The sequence below is a fragment of the Lichenostomus cassidix genome, unplaced genomic scaffold (assembly GCF_008360975.1).
Source record: "Lichenostomus cassidix isolate B80296 unplaced genomic scaffold, HeHo_3.0 HiC_scaffold_39, whole genome shotgun sequence".
NCBI classification, from domain to species: Eukaryota; Metazoa; Chordata; class Aves; order Passeriformes; family Meliphagidae; genus Lichenostomus; species Lichenostomus cassidix.
The window spans coordinates 1,246,247-1,260,713 of NW_028147446.1; the positions used below are offsets into that span (position 1 = coordinate 1,246,247).

Genomic DNA, 14,467 nt, shown 5'->3' on the forward strand with positions numbered 1-14,467 from the left:
GGGTGGTAATGGGGTGGTAAAGAGCCAGAAAAAGGCTGGAAAAGGGGTGGAAAAGGGAAGGAAAATGGGTGGGAAATGGGTGGAAAAGGGGCTGGAAAAGAGGTGGAAAAGGACTGGAAAAGAAATGGGAAAAGGGGTGGGAAATGGGTGGGAAATGGGTGGGAAAGAGCAGGAAAAGGGGTGGGAAAAGAGGTGGGAGATGATGGATTAATGGAGGAGGAGGAAGGGCTGGAAAAGAGGTGGAAAGGGGTTGGAAAAGAAATGGGAAAAGGGGTGGGAAATGGCTGGAAAAGAACTAAGAAAAGGGGTGGGAAATGGGTGGGAAAGAGCAGGAAAAGGGGTGGGAAAGAGCAGGGAAAAGGCTGGAAAAGGGGTGGAAAAGGGGAGGAAAACGGGTGGAAAAGAGGTGGAAAAGGGCTGGAAAAGAAATGGGAAAAGGGGTGGGAAAAAGCAGGAAAAAGGCGGGAAAAGGGGTGGAAAAGGGGTGGAAAAGAGCAGGAAAAGGGGAGGAAAAGAGGTGTGAGGTGATGGATTAATTGAGGAGGAGGATTTTTCCCCATTCCCGGGATTTTTGCAGGGAAAGGCAAAGGGAAGGCGGTGAGCTCGGAGCAGAGCGAGCAGGAGCCGGCCGAGCTGAAGATTCCCAAATTGCGGACGCTGGACGTGTTCGCCGGCTGTGGAGGTCTGTCCGAGGGATTCCACCAGGCAGGTGAGCCCCAAAATCCGGGATTGGGAGACCTTGGGGTCAGCGAGTCCACTGGACATTCCCAGTGTCCAGTTCTGGCTGTTCTGACCATTCCCAGTGCCCAGTTCCGGACATTCCTGACCATTCCCAGTGTCCAGTTCTGGCCATTCCCAGTGTCCAGTTCTGGCCATTCCCAGTGTCCAGTTCTGGCTGTTCTGACCATTCCGAGTGTCAGGCTTTGGCCATTCCTGACCATTCCCAGTGTCCAGTTCTGGCCATTCTTGACCATTCCCAGTGTCCTGCACTGGACATTCCCAGTGTCCAGTTCTGGCCTTTCCCAACCATTCCCAGTGTCCAGTTCTGGCCATTCCTGACCATTCCCAACGTCCAGTTCCAGACATTCCTGATCATTTCCAGTGTCCAGTTCTGGCCTTTCCTGACCATTCCCAGTGTCCGGCTCTGGCCATTCCCACCCACTCCTGGCCATTCCCAATGCCCATCCCTGGCTATTCCTACCCATCCCTGGCCATTCCCAGTGTCCAGCCCTGACCATTCCCAGTGTCCAGCCCTGACCATTCCCACCCACTGCTGGCCATTCCCAGTATCCATCCCTGACCATTCCCAGTGTCCATCCCTGACCATTCCCAGTGTCCAGCCCCAGCTATTCCCAGTGTCCATCCCTGACCATTCCCAGAGTCCATCCCTGCCCATTCCCAGTGTCCATCCCTGCCCATTCCCAGTGTCCATCCCTGCCCACTCCTGTCCATTACCAGTGTCCATCCCTGTCCATCCCCAGCCATCCCCACCCACTCCTGTCCATTCCCAGTGTCCATCCCTGCCCATTCCCAGTGTCCATCCCCACCCACTCCGGCCATTCCCACCCTCAGGGGTCTCGGAGACGCACTGGGCCGTGGAGATGTGGGAACCAGCAGCTCAGGCCTTCCGGCTCAACAACCCCGGCGCCACGGTGTTCGCCGAGGACTGCAACGTCCTGCTCAAGCTCGTCATGGCCGGCGAGAAAACCAACTCGCTGGGCCAGAAACTGCCCCAGAAGGGGGACGTGGAGATGCTGTGTGGAGGTCCTCCTTGCCAGGGCTTCAGCGGCATGAACCGCTTCAACTCGCGCACCTACTCCAAGTTCAAGAACTCCCTGGTGGTCTCCTTCCTCAGGTGGGTGGTGGAGGTGGTGGGAATGGTGGTTTTGGGAATGGTGGAGGTGGTGGGAATGGTGGAGGTGATGGGAATGGTGGAGGTGATGGGAATGGTGGAGGTGATGGGAATGGTGGAGGTTTGGGAATGGTGGAGGTGATGGGAATGGTGGAGGTTTGGGAATGGTGGAGGTTTGGGAATGGTGGAGGTTTGGGAATGGTGGAGGTGGTGGGAATGGTGGAGGGTTGGGAATGGTGGAGGTGATGGGAATGGTGGAGGTGATGGGAATGGTGGTGGGAATGGTGGAGGTGGTGGGAATGGTGGAGGTGGTGGGAATGGTGGAGGTGATGGGAATGGTGGAGGTGATGGGAATGGTGGAGGTTTGGGAATGGTGGAGGTGATGGGAATGGTGGAGGTGCTGGGAATGGTGGTGGGAATGGTGGAGGTGGTGGGAATGGTGGAGGTGGTGGGAATGGTGGAGGTTTGGGAACGGTGGAGATGTTGGGAATGGTGGAGGTGATGGGAATGGTGGAGATGTTGGGAATGGTGGAGGGAACGGTGGTGGGAATGGTGGAGGTGTGGGAATGGTGGAGGTGTGGGAATGGTGGCGTTGGGAGTAGTGGAGGTTTGGGAATGGTGGAGGTGTGGGAATGGTAGTGTTGAGAAGGGTGGAGGTGATGGGAATGGTGGAGGTGTGGGAATGGTGGCGTTGGGAGTAGTGGAGGGTTGGGAATGGTGGTGGGAATGGTGGAGGTTTGGGAATGGTGGAGGTGCTGGGAATGGTGGAGGTGCTGGGAATGGTGGAGGTTGGGGAATGGTGTTGGGAATAGTGGAGGTGGTGGGAATGGTGGAGGTTTGGGAATGGAGGTGGGAATGGTGGTGGGAATGGTGGAGGTGTGGAAATGGTGGAGGTTTGGGAACGGTGGAGATGTTGGGAATGGTGGTGGGAATGGTGGAGGTTTGGGAATGTTGGAGGTGTTGGGAATGGTGGGAATGGTGGAGGTGTGGGAATGGTGGAGGTGATGGTAATGGTGGAGGTTTGGGAATGGTGGAGGTTTGGGAATGGTGGAGGTGATGGGAATGGTGGAGGTGATGGTAATGGTGGAGGTTTGGGAATGGTGGAGGTTGGGGAATGGTGGAGGTGCTGGGAATGGTGGAGGTGCTGGGAATGGTGGAGGTTTGGGAATGGTGGAGGTGTTGGGAATGGAGGTGGGAATGGTGGAGGTGTTGGGAATGGTGGTGGGAATGGTGGAGGTGGTGGGAATGGTGGAGGTGGTGGGAATGGTGGAGGTTTGGGAACGGTGGAGATGTTGGGAATGGTGGTGGGAATGGTGGTGGGAATGGTGGAGGTGATGGGAATGTTAGAGGTGTTGGGAATGGTGAGAATGGTGGAGGTGTGGGAATGGCATTGGGAATGTTGGAGGTCCTGGTGGGTTTTTTGGGTGTCAGACCCCCATTTGTTGTCCCTCACCATGTCCTCGTTGCCATAGTTACTGCGATTACTACCGGCCGCGGTTCTTCCTGCTGGAGAACGTCCGGAACTTCGTGTCCTTCAAGCGCTCCATGGTGCTGAAGCTGACCCTGCGCTGCCTGGTGCGCATGGGCTACCAGTGCACCTTCGGGGTGCTCCAGGTACGGCTGGGGGGTCTCTGGGGTGGGTTTGGGGTGAAAAACACTCTTTTCTGGCACCCCAGGGCATGCTGGGTGTGTTGTTCCTTGGGGACATTCCCAGAGGAATGGTCAGCTGGGAATTGAGCAATTCCCAGTTGGTCATGCCGAGGGGGAATTGACACCTTGGGTGGCCTGGGGACATTCCCAGAGGAATGGTCAGTTGGGAATTGACACCTTGGGTGGCTTTGGGGACATTCCCAGAGGAATGGTCAGTTGGGAATTTACACCTTGGGTGGCCTGGGGACATTCCCAGAGGAATGGTCAGTTGGGAGTTGACACCTTGGATGGCTTTGGGGACATTCCCAGAGGAATGGTCAGTTGGGAATTTACACCTTGGGTGGCTCTGGGGTCATTCCCAAAGGAATTGTTAGCTGGGAATTGGGTAATTCCCAATTGGTCAGTTGGTCCTGCAAAGGAGGAATTGACTCCTTGGGTGGCTTTGGGGACATTCCTAAAGGAATTGGGAATTGACTAATTGGGAGGCTGGGCAGTGGCACAGACGTGGCACAGAGCCGTTCCCATTCCCAATTTCCCAATTCCCATTCCCTCTGGAATTCCCCCAGGCCGGTCAGTACGGCGTGGCACAGACACGGCACAGAGCCATTCCCATTCCCAATTCCCAATTCCCAGTTTCCCAGTTCCCATTCCCATCCCCTCAGGCCGGTCAGTACGGCGTGGCACAGCCATTCCCAATTCCCATTCCCATTCCATCTGGAATTCCCCTCAGCCTGGTCAGTACGGCGTGGCGCAGACGCGGTGTAGAGCCATTCCCATTCCATCCCCATTCCCAATTTCCCAATCCTATTACTATTCCCATTCCCAATTCCCATTCCCAATTCCCATTCCCAATTTCCCATCCCCTCAGGCCGGTCAGTACGGCGTGGCGCAGATGCGGTGTAGAGCCATTCCCATTCCATCCCCATTCCCAATTTCCCAATCCTATTACCATTCCCATTCCCAATTCCCATTCCCAATCCCAATTCCCATTCCCAATTCCCATTCCCAATCCCAATTCCCATTCCCAATTCCAATTCCCATTCCCAATTTCCCATCCCCTCAGGCCGGTCAGTACGGCGTGGCACAGACACGGCGCAGAGCCGTTCCCATTCCCAATTCCCAATTCCCAGTTTCCCATTCCCAATTCCCATTCCCAATCCCAATTTCCCATCCCCTCAGGCCGGTCAGTATGGCGTGGCACAGACGCGGCGCAGAGCCATTCCCATTCCCAATTCCCAATTCCCAGTTTCCCATTCCCAATTCCCAATTCCCATCCCAATTTCCATGCCCTCAGGCCGGTCAGTACGGCGTGGCACAGAGCCATTCCCAATTTCCCATTCCCAGTTTCCCAATTTTCCATCCCCCAGGCCGGTCAGTACGGCGTGGCGCAGACACGGCACAGAGCCATTCCCATTCCCAATTCCCATTCCCAGTTTCCCAGTTTCCCAATTTCCCATTCCCAATTTCCATCCCCTCAGGCTGGTCAGTACGGCGTGGCACAGACGCGGTGCAGAGCCATTCCCAATTCCCAGTTTCCCATTCCCAATTCCCATTCCCATTCCCAATTTCCATGCCCTCAGGCCGGTCAGTATGGCGTGGCACAGACACGGCGCAGAGCCATTCCCATTCCCATTCCCAATTCCCATCCCAATTTCCATCCCCCAGGCCGGTCAGTATGGCGTGGCACAGACGCGGCGCAGAGCCATTCCCATTCCCAATTCCCAATTCCCAGTTTCCCATTCCCATTCCCAATTCCCATCCCAATTTCCATCACCCAGGCCGGTCAGTACGGCGTGGCGCAGACGCGGCGCAGAGCCATCGTGCTGGCCGCAGCTCCGGGCGAGAAGCTGCCGCTGTTCCCGGAGCCTCTGCACGTCTTCGCTCCCCGCGCCTGCAAGCTCAGCGTCGTGGTGGACGACAAGAAGTTCGTCAGCAACATCACCCGGTGAGTCGGGAATTTCAAATCGGGAATTCTGCATCGGGGATTTGGTGTTGGGAATTCTGCACTGGGAATTCTGCAATGGGGATTTGGTGTTGGGAATTCGGTGTGGGGAATTCTGCAACGGGAATTCTGCAATGGGAATTCTGCAATGGGGATTTGGTGTTCGGAATTCTATGATGGGAATTCTATGCTGGGAGTTCTGCAATGGGAGTTTGGTGTTGGGAATTCTGCAATGGGAATTCGGTGTTGGGAATCCCTTATTGGGAAGTGAGTATTGGGAATTCCGTGTTGGGAATTCCGCAGTGAAAATTCAGCGTTGGGAATTCCGCGCTGGGATTTCAGTGTTGGGAATTCAACGCTGGGAATTTGGCGTCAGGAGTTCCATGTCGGGAATTTGGCATTGGGAGTTTGGTGTTGGCAATTGAGCATCAGGAATTCCGCGTTGGGAATTTGGCATTGGGAATTCCACATTAGGAACTTGGCATGGGAAATTTGGCGTCAGGAATTCAGTGTTGGGAGTTCGACGTCGTGAATTTGGCACAGGGAGTTTGGCCTTGGGAATCCCACGTTGGGAATTTGGTGTCAGGAATTCGGTGTCGGGAATTCGGCGTCATGAATTTGGCGCAGGGAATTTGGCCTAGGGAATCCCATGTTGGGAATTCCGCATTGGGAATTCGGTGTTGGGAATTTGGCCTTGGGAATTCGGTGTCACGAATTTGGCACAGGGAATTCGGCGTTGGGAATTCCGCATTGGGAGTTTGGCCTTGGGAATCCCACGTTGGGAATTCCACGTTGGGAATTCAGTGTTGGGAATTCGGTGTCATGAATTTGACGCAGGGAATTTGGCCTTGGGAATCCCACCTTGGGAATTCCACGTTGGGAATTCCATGTTGGGAATTCCATGTTGGGAATTCGGCATTGGGAATCCCACGTTGGGAATTCTGCGTTGGGAATTCCGCGTAATTTGGCCTTGGGAATCCCACGTTGGGAATCCCACGTTGGGAATCCGGCCTTGGGAATCCATGTTGGGAATTCTGCATTGGGAATTCCATGTTGGGAATTCTGCATTGGGAATTTGGCCTTGGGAATCCCACGTTGGGAATTCCGTGTTGGGAATTCCGCATTGGGAATTTGGCCTTGGGAATCCCGCGTTGGGAATCCTGCGTTGGGAATCCCACACCGGGAGTCCCACATTGGGAATCCCACCCTGTCCCCTGCCAGGACGTACTCGGGTCCCTTCCGCACCATCACGGTGAGGGACACCATGTCGGACCTGCCCGAGATCCGGAACGGAGCGTCGGCGCTGGAGATCTCCTACAACGGAGAGCCCCAGTCGTGGTTCCAGCGGCAGATCCGCGGCTCCGAGTACCAGCCCATCCTCAGGGATCACATCTGCAAGGTGGGATTGGCATTGGCATTGGGATTGGGATTGATCCTGCTGGGGTGGGCACTGGGATGGGCTGGGGGAGAGGTCCAGGGGGGCAGTGCCCAAAATCGGGGTGGGGGAGATGGTGGGAATGGTGGAGGTTTGGGAATGGTGGAGGTGGCCCTGGGCTGTCCACGGTGATTCCGGGGTGACCATGGTGACCCTGCTGACCCCAGGCTGGCTGTGGTGACCCCATGCCAACCCCCTGACCCCGGTGTGACCCCACAGGACATGAGTGTGCTGGTGGCCACTCGCATGTGGCACATCCCGCTGGCCCTGGGCTGACCCCACTGACCCCATGGTGACCCTGGGCTGACCCTGGTGACCCTGGTCTATCCATGGTGACCCTGGTGTGACCCCACAGGACATGAGTGTGCTGGTGGCCACTTGCATGTGGCACATCCTGCTGGTGCTGGGCTGACCTTGGTGACCCTGGGCTGACCCTGGTCTATCCATGGTGACCTTGGGCTGACCCTTGTGACCCCGGTGTGACCCCACAGGCCATGAGCGCCCTGGTGGCCGCCCGCATGCGGCACATCCCGCTGACCCCAGGCTGACCCCAGGCTGTCCATGGTGACCCTGGGATGTCCCCACTGACCCCAGGCGGTCCCCACTGACCCTGGTGTGACCCCCCAGGACATGAGCGCCCTGGTGGCCGCTCACATGTGGCACATCCTGCTGGCCCTGAGCTGACCCCACTGACCCCATGGTGACCCTGGGATCTCCCTGGTGACCCTGGTGTGACCCCCCAGGACATGAGCGCCCTGGTGGCCACTCACATGTGGCACATCCTGCTGGCCCTGGGGTGGCCCTGGTGACCCTCAGCTGTCCATGGTGACCCTGGTGACCCCAGGCTGACCCCGGTGTGACCCCACAGGACATGAGCGCCCTGGTGGCCGCCCGCATGCGGCACATCCCGCTGGCCGTGGGGTGACCCTGGTGACCCTAGGCTGTCCCCAGTGACCCCATGCTGACCTCACTGACCCCGGTGTGACCCCCCAGGACATGAGCACCCTGGTGGCCGCCCGCATGCGGCACATCCCACTGGCCCTGGGCTGACCCTGGTGACCCTAGGCTGTCCCCACTGACCCCATGCTGACCCTGGTGACCCCAGGCTGACCCATGCTGACCCCACAGGACATGAGCGCCCTGGTGGCCGCCCGCATGCGGCACATCCCGCTGGCCCTGGGGTGACCCCAGGCTGTCCCCACTGACCCCACTGACCCCAGGCTGACCCCACTGACCCCAGTGTGACCCCCCAGGACATGAGCGCCCTGGTGGCCGCCCGCATGCGGCACATCCCGCTGGCCCCGGGCTGACCCCACTGACCCCAGGCTGTCCATGGTGACCCTGGGATGTCCCTGGTGACCCCAGGCTGTCCCCACTGACCCCACTGACCCCATGCTGACCCCACTGACCCCGGTGTGACCCCCCAGGACATGAGCGACCTGGTGGTTGCCCGCATGCAGCACATCCCGCTGGTCCCTGGCTGTCCATGGTGACCCTGGGATGTTCCTGGTGACCCCATGGTGTCCCCACTGACCCCAGTGTGACCCCCCAGGACATGAGCGCCCTGGTGGCCGCCCGCATGCGGCACATCCCGCTGGCGCCCGGCTCGGACTGGCGGGACCTGCCCAACATCGAGGTGCGGCTGTCGGACGGCACGAGCACCCGCAAGCTGCGCTACACCCACCACGAGCGCAAGAACGGCCGCAGCAGCTCCGGGGCTCTGCGCGGGGTCTGCTCCTGTGCAGAAGGTGGGTCGGTCAGGATCGCCTCCAACAGAGCTAAAATGAAGTTAAAAGAACTAAAAAACAAAAAAAAAATTGGTTTGTTTGAGGCCTTTAAGGTGAGCAGAACTGATTTGAGAAATACGCCAAAAATGGACAGTGAGTCACGAGGGGTTTACAAATTCTGTTTGTTAACATATCAGGTTTTAATTGTCGCTAAATCAAACTCAGGAGAATTTAAAAAAATTGATTAGAAGCTTTAAAGGTGAGTTTAGGGTGAGCAGAACCGGTTTGAGAAAGTACACCAAACATGGAGAGCAAGGTGTTTATAAATTCTATTTGTTAACGTGTCAGGCTTTAATTGTCGCTAAATCAAACCAAGGAGAATTTAAAAAAACTGATTAGAGAATTTTAAAAAATTGATGAGAGGCTTTAAAGGTGAGTTTAGGGTGAGCAGAGCCTATTCAAGAAACTACATCCAAAATGGACAGCGAGTCATGAGGTGTTTATAAATTCTGTTTATTAACATATCAGGCTTTAATTCTCACTAAATCAAACCCAGGAGAATTTAAAAAAATTGATTAGAGGCTTTAAAGGTGCATTTAGGGTGAGCAGAACCGATTTGAGAAAGTACACCAAAAATGGACAGTGAGGTGTTTATAAATTCTGTTTATTAACATATCAGGCTTTAATTGTCACTAAATCAAACCCAGGAGAATTTTAAAAAATTGATTAGAGAATTTTAAAAAATTGGGGTTTTTATATCAATTTTTAAAAAATGGATTTAAAAAAATTAATTAGAATTTTAAAAAATTGATTAATTTATATGAATTATAAATTGTAATTTATATGAAGCCTATAAAACTAGCACTTAGCATTTTAGCCAATATGAAGCCTATTGCTTCAGAACTTTTAGTATTTTATGTGAATTTTAGCATTTTGTATGAAATTTTTAGCATTTCATATGAAACCCATAGAATTAGCATTTTGTATTTTAGCAAACACGAAGCCTATTGCTTCAGAGCTTTTAGTATTTTATGTGAATTTTAGTATTTTGTATGAAATTTCTAGCATTTTATAGGAAACCTGTAAAACCAGCACTTTGTATTTTAGCCAATATGAAGCCTATTGCTTCAGAGCTTTTAGTATTTTATGTGAATTTTAGCATTTTGTATGAAATTTTTAGCATTTCATGTGAAACCTATAGAACTAGCACTTTGTATTTTAGCCAATATGAAGCCTATTGTTTCAGAGCTTTTAGTATTTTATGTGAATTTTAGCATTTTGTATAAAATTTTTGGCATTTCATATGAAACCTGTAAAACCAGCACTTTGTATTTTAGCCGACACAAACCCTATCTCACACCAAAATCACATGACAAACAGAAGCTAAATACCCTTCAGACATCACAGGCCCCCCAAACCCCCATTTTTTTACCGAAATTTGTGTTTTTCCCGCCTCAGGGAAGCCGTGTGACCCGGCTGACCGGCAGTTCAACACGCTCATCCCGTGGTGTCTCCCGCACACCGGCAACCGGCACAACCACTGGGCAGGGCTGTACGGGCGCCTCGAGTGGGACGGCTTCTTCAGCACCACCGTCACCAACCCCGAGCCCATGGGCAAGCAGGTGGGCCAGCAGCCCTGGGGACAGCCTGGCTGGCCTTGGTGGTGTCCTGTGGCCACCTTGTGCCAGCCTTCGGTGGTGTTCAGTGGTCACCTTGTGCCAGCTTTTGGTGGTGTCCAGTGGTCATCGTTGTCCCAGCCATTGGGTGGCCTTGGTGGTGTCCAGTGGCCACTTTGTGCCAGCCTTTGGTGGTGTCCAGTAGTTACCTTGTGCCAAGCTTTGGTGGTGTCCAGTGGTCATCGTTGTCCCAACTGTTGGTTTGGTTTGGTGGTGTCCAATGGCCACCATGACCCAAACTTTGGTGGTGTCCAGTGGTCACCTTGTGCCAGCTTTGGTGGTGTCCAGTGGTCATCGTTGTCCCAACTATTGGGTTGGTTTGGTGGAGGTGTCCAACGGTCATCATTGTCCCAACCATTGATGGTGCCCAATGGTCATCATTGTCCCTACCCTTGGGTTGGTTTGGTGGTGTCCAGTGGTCATCGTTGTCCCAACTATTGGGTGGCCTTGGTGGTGTCCAGTGGTCACCATGTGCCAGCCTTTGGTGGTGTCCAGTGGTTATCGTTGTCACAACTATTGGGTGGCTTTGGTGGTGTCCAATGGTCATCGTCCCAACTATTGGGTGGGCTTGGTGGTGTCCAGTGGTCATCATTGTCCCAACCCTTGATGGTGCCCAATGGTCACCATTGTCCCAACCCTTGGGTTGGTTTGGTGGTGTCCAGTGGCCACCATGTCCAATGGCTGGGTGGGTTTGATGGTCTGCAATGACCACAACAATCCCAACCCTGGGTGGGTGTGGTGGTGTCCAGTGGCCACCATGTCCCCAGCTGTCCCATGGTGTCCCCATGTCCCTGGCAGTCCCACAGTGTCCCCATGTCCCCGGCTGTCCCGTGGTGTCCCCATGTCCCACTGGGCGGTGTGTGGTGTCCCCATGTCCCACTGTCCGGTGCTGTGGTCACTGCAGGGCCGCGTGCTCCACCCCGAGCAGCACCGCGTGGTCAGTGTGCGGGAGTGCGCTCGATCCCAAGGCTTCCCCGACACCTACCGCCTCTTCGGGAACATCCTGGACAAGCACAGACAGGTCAGCGGCCTGGCACGGGGTCACCGAGCTGCTGTCCCCTTGTCCCCTTGTCCCCATTGTCCCCATTGTCCCTTGTCCCCATTGTCCCATATCCATTCTCCCATTTTCCCATTGTCCAGTGACCCCATTGTCCCATTGTCCATTGTCCCCATTGTGCAGTGACCCTATTGTCCCATTGTCCATTGTCCATTGTCCCCATTGTCCAGTGACCCTATTGTCCCATTGGACATTGTCCCCATTGTCCAGTGACCCTATTGTCCCACTGGACATTGTCCATTGTCCCCATTGTCCCCATTGTCCAGTGACCCTATTGTCCCATTGTCCATTGTCCATTGTCCCCATTGTCCAGTGACCCTATTGTCCCATTGTCCATTGTCCATTGTCCCCATTGTCCAGTGACCCTATTGTCCCATTGGACATTGTCCCCATTGTCCCCATTGTCCCCATTGTGCAGTGACCCCATTGTCCATTGTCCCCTTTTCCCATTGTCTTATGTCCCCAGTGTCCTTCTTTCCCAGTGTCCTTTTGTCCCTTTGTCCTGTTGTCCCTTTGTCCCAGTGCCCATTGTCCCATTGTCCCTTAATCCTGTTGTCCATTGGCCCTTTTGTCCTGTTGTCCATTGTCCCATGCCCATTGTCCCTCTGTCCCACTGTCCCTCTCCACTGTCCCTCTGTCCCATTGTCCCATGTCCCCTTGTCCCATTGTCCCATGCCCATTGTCCCACTGTCCCATGTCCCCATTGTCCCTCTGTCCCATATCCCTCTGTCCCATTGTCCCATGTCCCCATTGTCCCTCTGTCCCTCTGTCCCACTGTCCCTCTGTCCCTCTGTCCCACTGTCCCTCTCCCCATGTCCCACTGTCCCATGTCCCACTGTCCCTCTGTCCCATTGTCCCATGTCCCACTGTCCCATTGTCCCACTGTCCCTCTCCCCATGTCCCATGTCCCACTGTCCGTTTCCACTGTCCCTCTGTCCCTTTGTCCCTCTGTCCCATTGTCCCACTGTCCCATGTCCCCATTGTCCCTCTGTCCCACTGTCCCTCTCCCCTTGTCCCACTGTCCCATGTCCCACTGTCCCTCTGTCCCATTGTCCCATCTCCCACTGTCCCATTGTCCCACTGTCCCTCTCCCCATGTCCCATGTCCCACTGTCCGTCTCCACTGTCCCTCTGTCCCTCTGTCCCATATCCCTCTGTCCCTTTGTCCCTCTGTCCCTCTCCCATTGTCCCTCTGTCCCACTGTCCCCATTGTCCCTTTGTCCCTCTGTCTCTCTCCCCATGTCCCACTGTCCCATATCCCATTGTCCCTCTGTCCCTCTGTCCCTCTCCCCTTGTCCCACTGTCCCATGTCCCACTGTCCCTCTGTCCCATTGTCCCATATCCCACTGTCCCACTGTCCCTCTGTCCCTTGTCCCCAGGTGGGCAACGCGGTGCCACCCCCGCTGGCCAAAGCCATCGGCCTGGAGATCAAGGCCTGCGTTGTGGCCAAGCTGCGCCAGGACATGGCCGGTGAGTGTCCTTCCCGCGGTGTCACCGCTGTCCCCAGGTGTCCCCGCAGTGTCCCCAGGTGTCCCCGCGGTGTCCCCATTGTCCCCACGGTGTCCCCACGGTGTCCCCAGGTGTCACCGTGGTGTCCCTGCTGTCCCCACAGTGTCCCCAGGTGTCCCCACTGTCCCCATGGTGTCACCCCATTGTCCCCAGGTGTCACCACAGTATCCCCATTGTCCCCAGGTGTCCCCACAGTGTCCCCAGGTGTCCCCACGGTGTCCCTGCTGTCCCCATGGTGTCCCTGCTGTCCCCACAGTGTCCCCAGGTGTCCCCATGGTGTCACTGCAGTGTCCCCAGGTGTCCCCAGGTGTCCCCACAGTGTCCCCACTGTCCCCAGGTGTCACCGCAGTGTCCCCAGGTGTCCCCACAGTGTCACCACGGTGTCCCCAGGTGTCCCCAGGTGTCCCCAGGGGTCCCCGCTGTTCCCAGGTGTCCCCATTGTCCCCAGGTGTCCCCACAGTGTCCCTGCGGTGTCCCCACAGTGTCCCCAGGTGTCCCCACAGTGTCCCCAGGTGTCCCCAGGTGTCCCCATGGTGTCCCTGCTGTCCCCACAGAGTCCCCAGGTGTCCCCACGGTGTCCCCATGGTGTCCCCGCGGTGTCCCCAGGTGTCCTCGCAGCCCCATTGTCCCCTGGTGTCCCCGCAGTGTCCCCGTTGTCCCCAGGTGTCACCGCAGTGTCCCCACAGTGTCCCCATGGTGTCTCCAGGTGTCCCCAGGTGTCCCCAGGTGTCCCCAGGGGTCCCCGCTGTTCCCAGGTGTCCCCATTGTCCCCAGGTGTCTCTACATTGTCCCCAGGTGTCCCCACAGTGTCCCCCTTGTCCCCAGGTGTCCCCATTGTCCCCAGGTGTCCCCACGGTGTCCCCCTTGTCCCCAGGTGTCCCCACAGTGTCCCCCTTGTCCCTGCGGTGTCCCCACAGTGTCCCCCTTGTCCCCAGGTGTCCCCGCGGCGCCGCAGGAGCCGATGGAAGCAGCAGGGTGACACCGTGGAAGCCACAGAGCCCTGCGGGGGGACGGGGAGGCCACCTGGTCCATTTGGGGATGTTTTATTTTTGGCTTTTTGCTTCCCTTTGGTTTTGTTTGCCTTTTTTTTTTTTTTCCTTCTCTTTTCCCCTCATTTTTCTACATTTTCTCTATTTTCCTCCTTTTTTTCTTTTCCCCCTTTTTTCTTTTTTTCCCCCTCTTTCTATCCCTTTTTTTCTTTCCCCTTTTTTTCCTTTTTTTCCCCTTTTTCTGTTTATTTTTTCCCCTTTTTTATCTACATCCTCCTTCTTTCCCCCTTGGTTTTTTCCACCTTTTCCCTCCTTTTTCTTTTGTGTTTTTTTTTTTTTAATTTTTTCCTGAAATTTTAATTTTGTCCCCTTTCAAAAAAACTTTTTCTTTCTCCCGTTTGCCTTTTATTTTTAAAATTTTTTTTAAATTCCCTCAGCGCCGTGCTGCTCCAACCTCTCCCGGCCCGGCGATTCTCCCCGTTTTTATCCCGTTCTACCCAACCCCCCGCGGCCGCTTTGTACAAGTCGGAATTCGATACTTTATGTAGTTTTTATATGTTGTAATATTTCTTCAAATAAATCGTTATAAGTTAACTTATAAACAATCAACTCGCGCCGCGCTCGGCTAGGC

General features: G+C 55.1%; 2 protein-coding genes across 42 annotated transcripts in view; both read left to right on the forward strand.

Annotated features, from left to right (window-relative positions):
* Window positions 1-14,467, forward strand: part of LOC146422659 (eukaryotic translation initiation factor 3 subunit G) — a 69,875-nt gene that overhangs the window by 44,704 nt on the left and 10,704 nt on the right. The window lies entirely within an intron of this gene.
* Window positions 155-14,441, forward strand: LOC146422662 (DNA (cytosine-5)-methyltransferase 1-like). The gene is made up of 11 exons (XM_085045776.1): window positions 155-158; window positions 578-709; window positions 1,573-1,855; window positions 3,325-3,466; window positions 5,281-5,447; window positions 6,666-6,843; window positions 8,432-8,627; window positions 10,065-10,228; window positions 11,187-11,303; window positions 12,718-12,808; window positions 13,783-14,441. The coding sequence occupies exons 1-11, from the start codon at window positions 155-157 to the stop codon at window positions 13,824-13,826; spliced, it is 1,518 nt and encodes a 505-aa protein (XP_084901902.1). The 3' UTR covers window positions 13,827-14,441.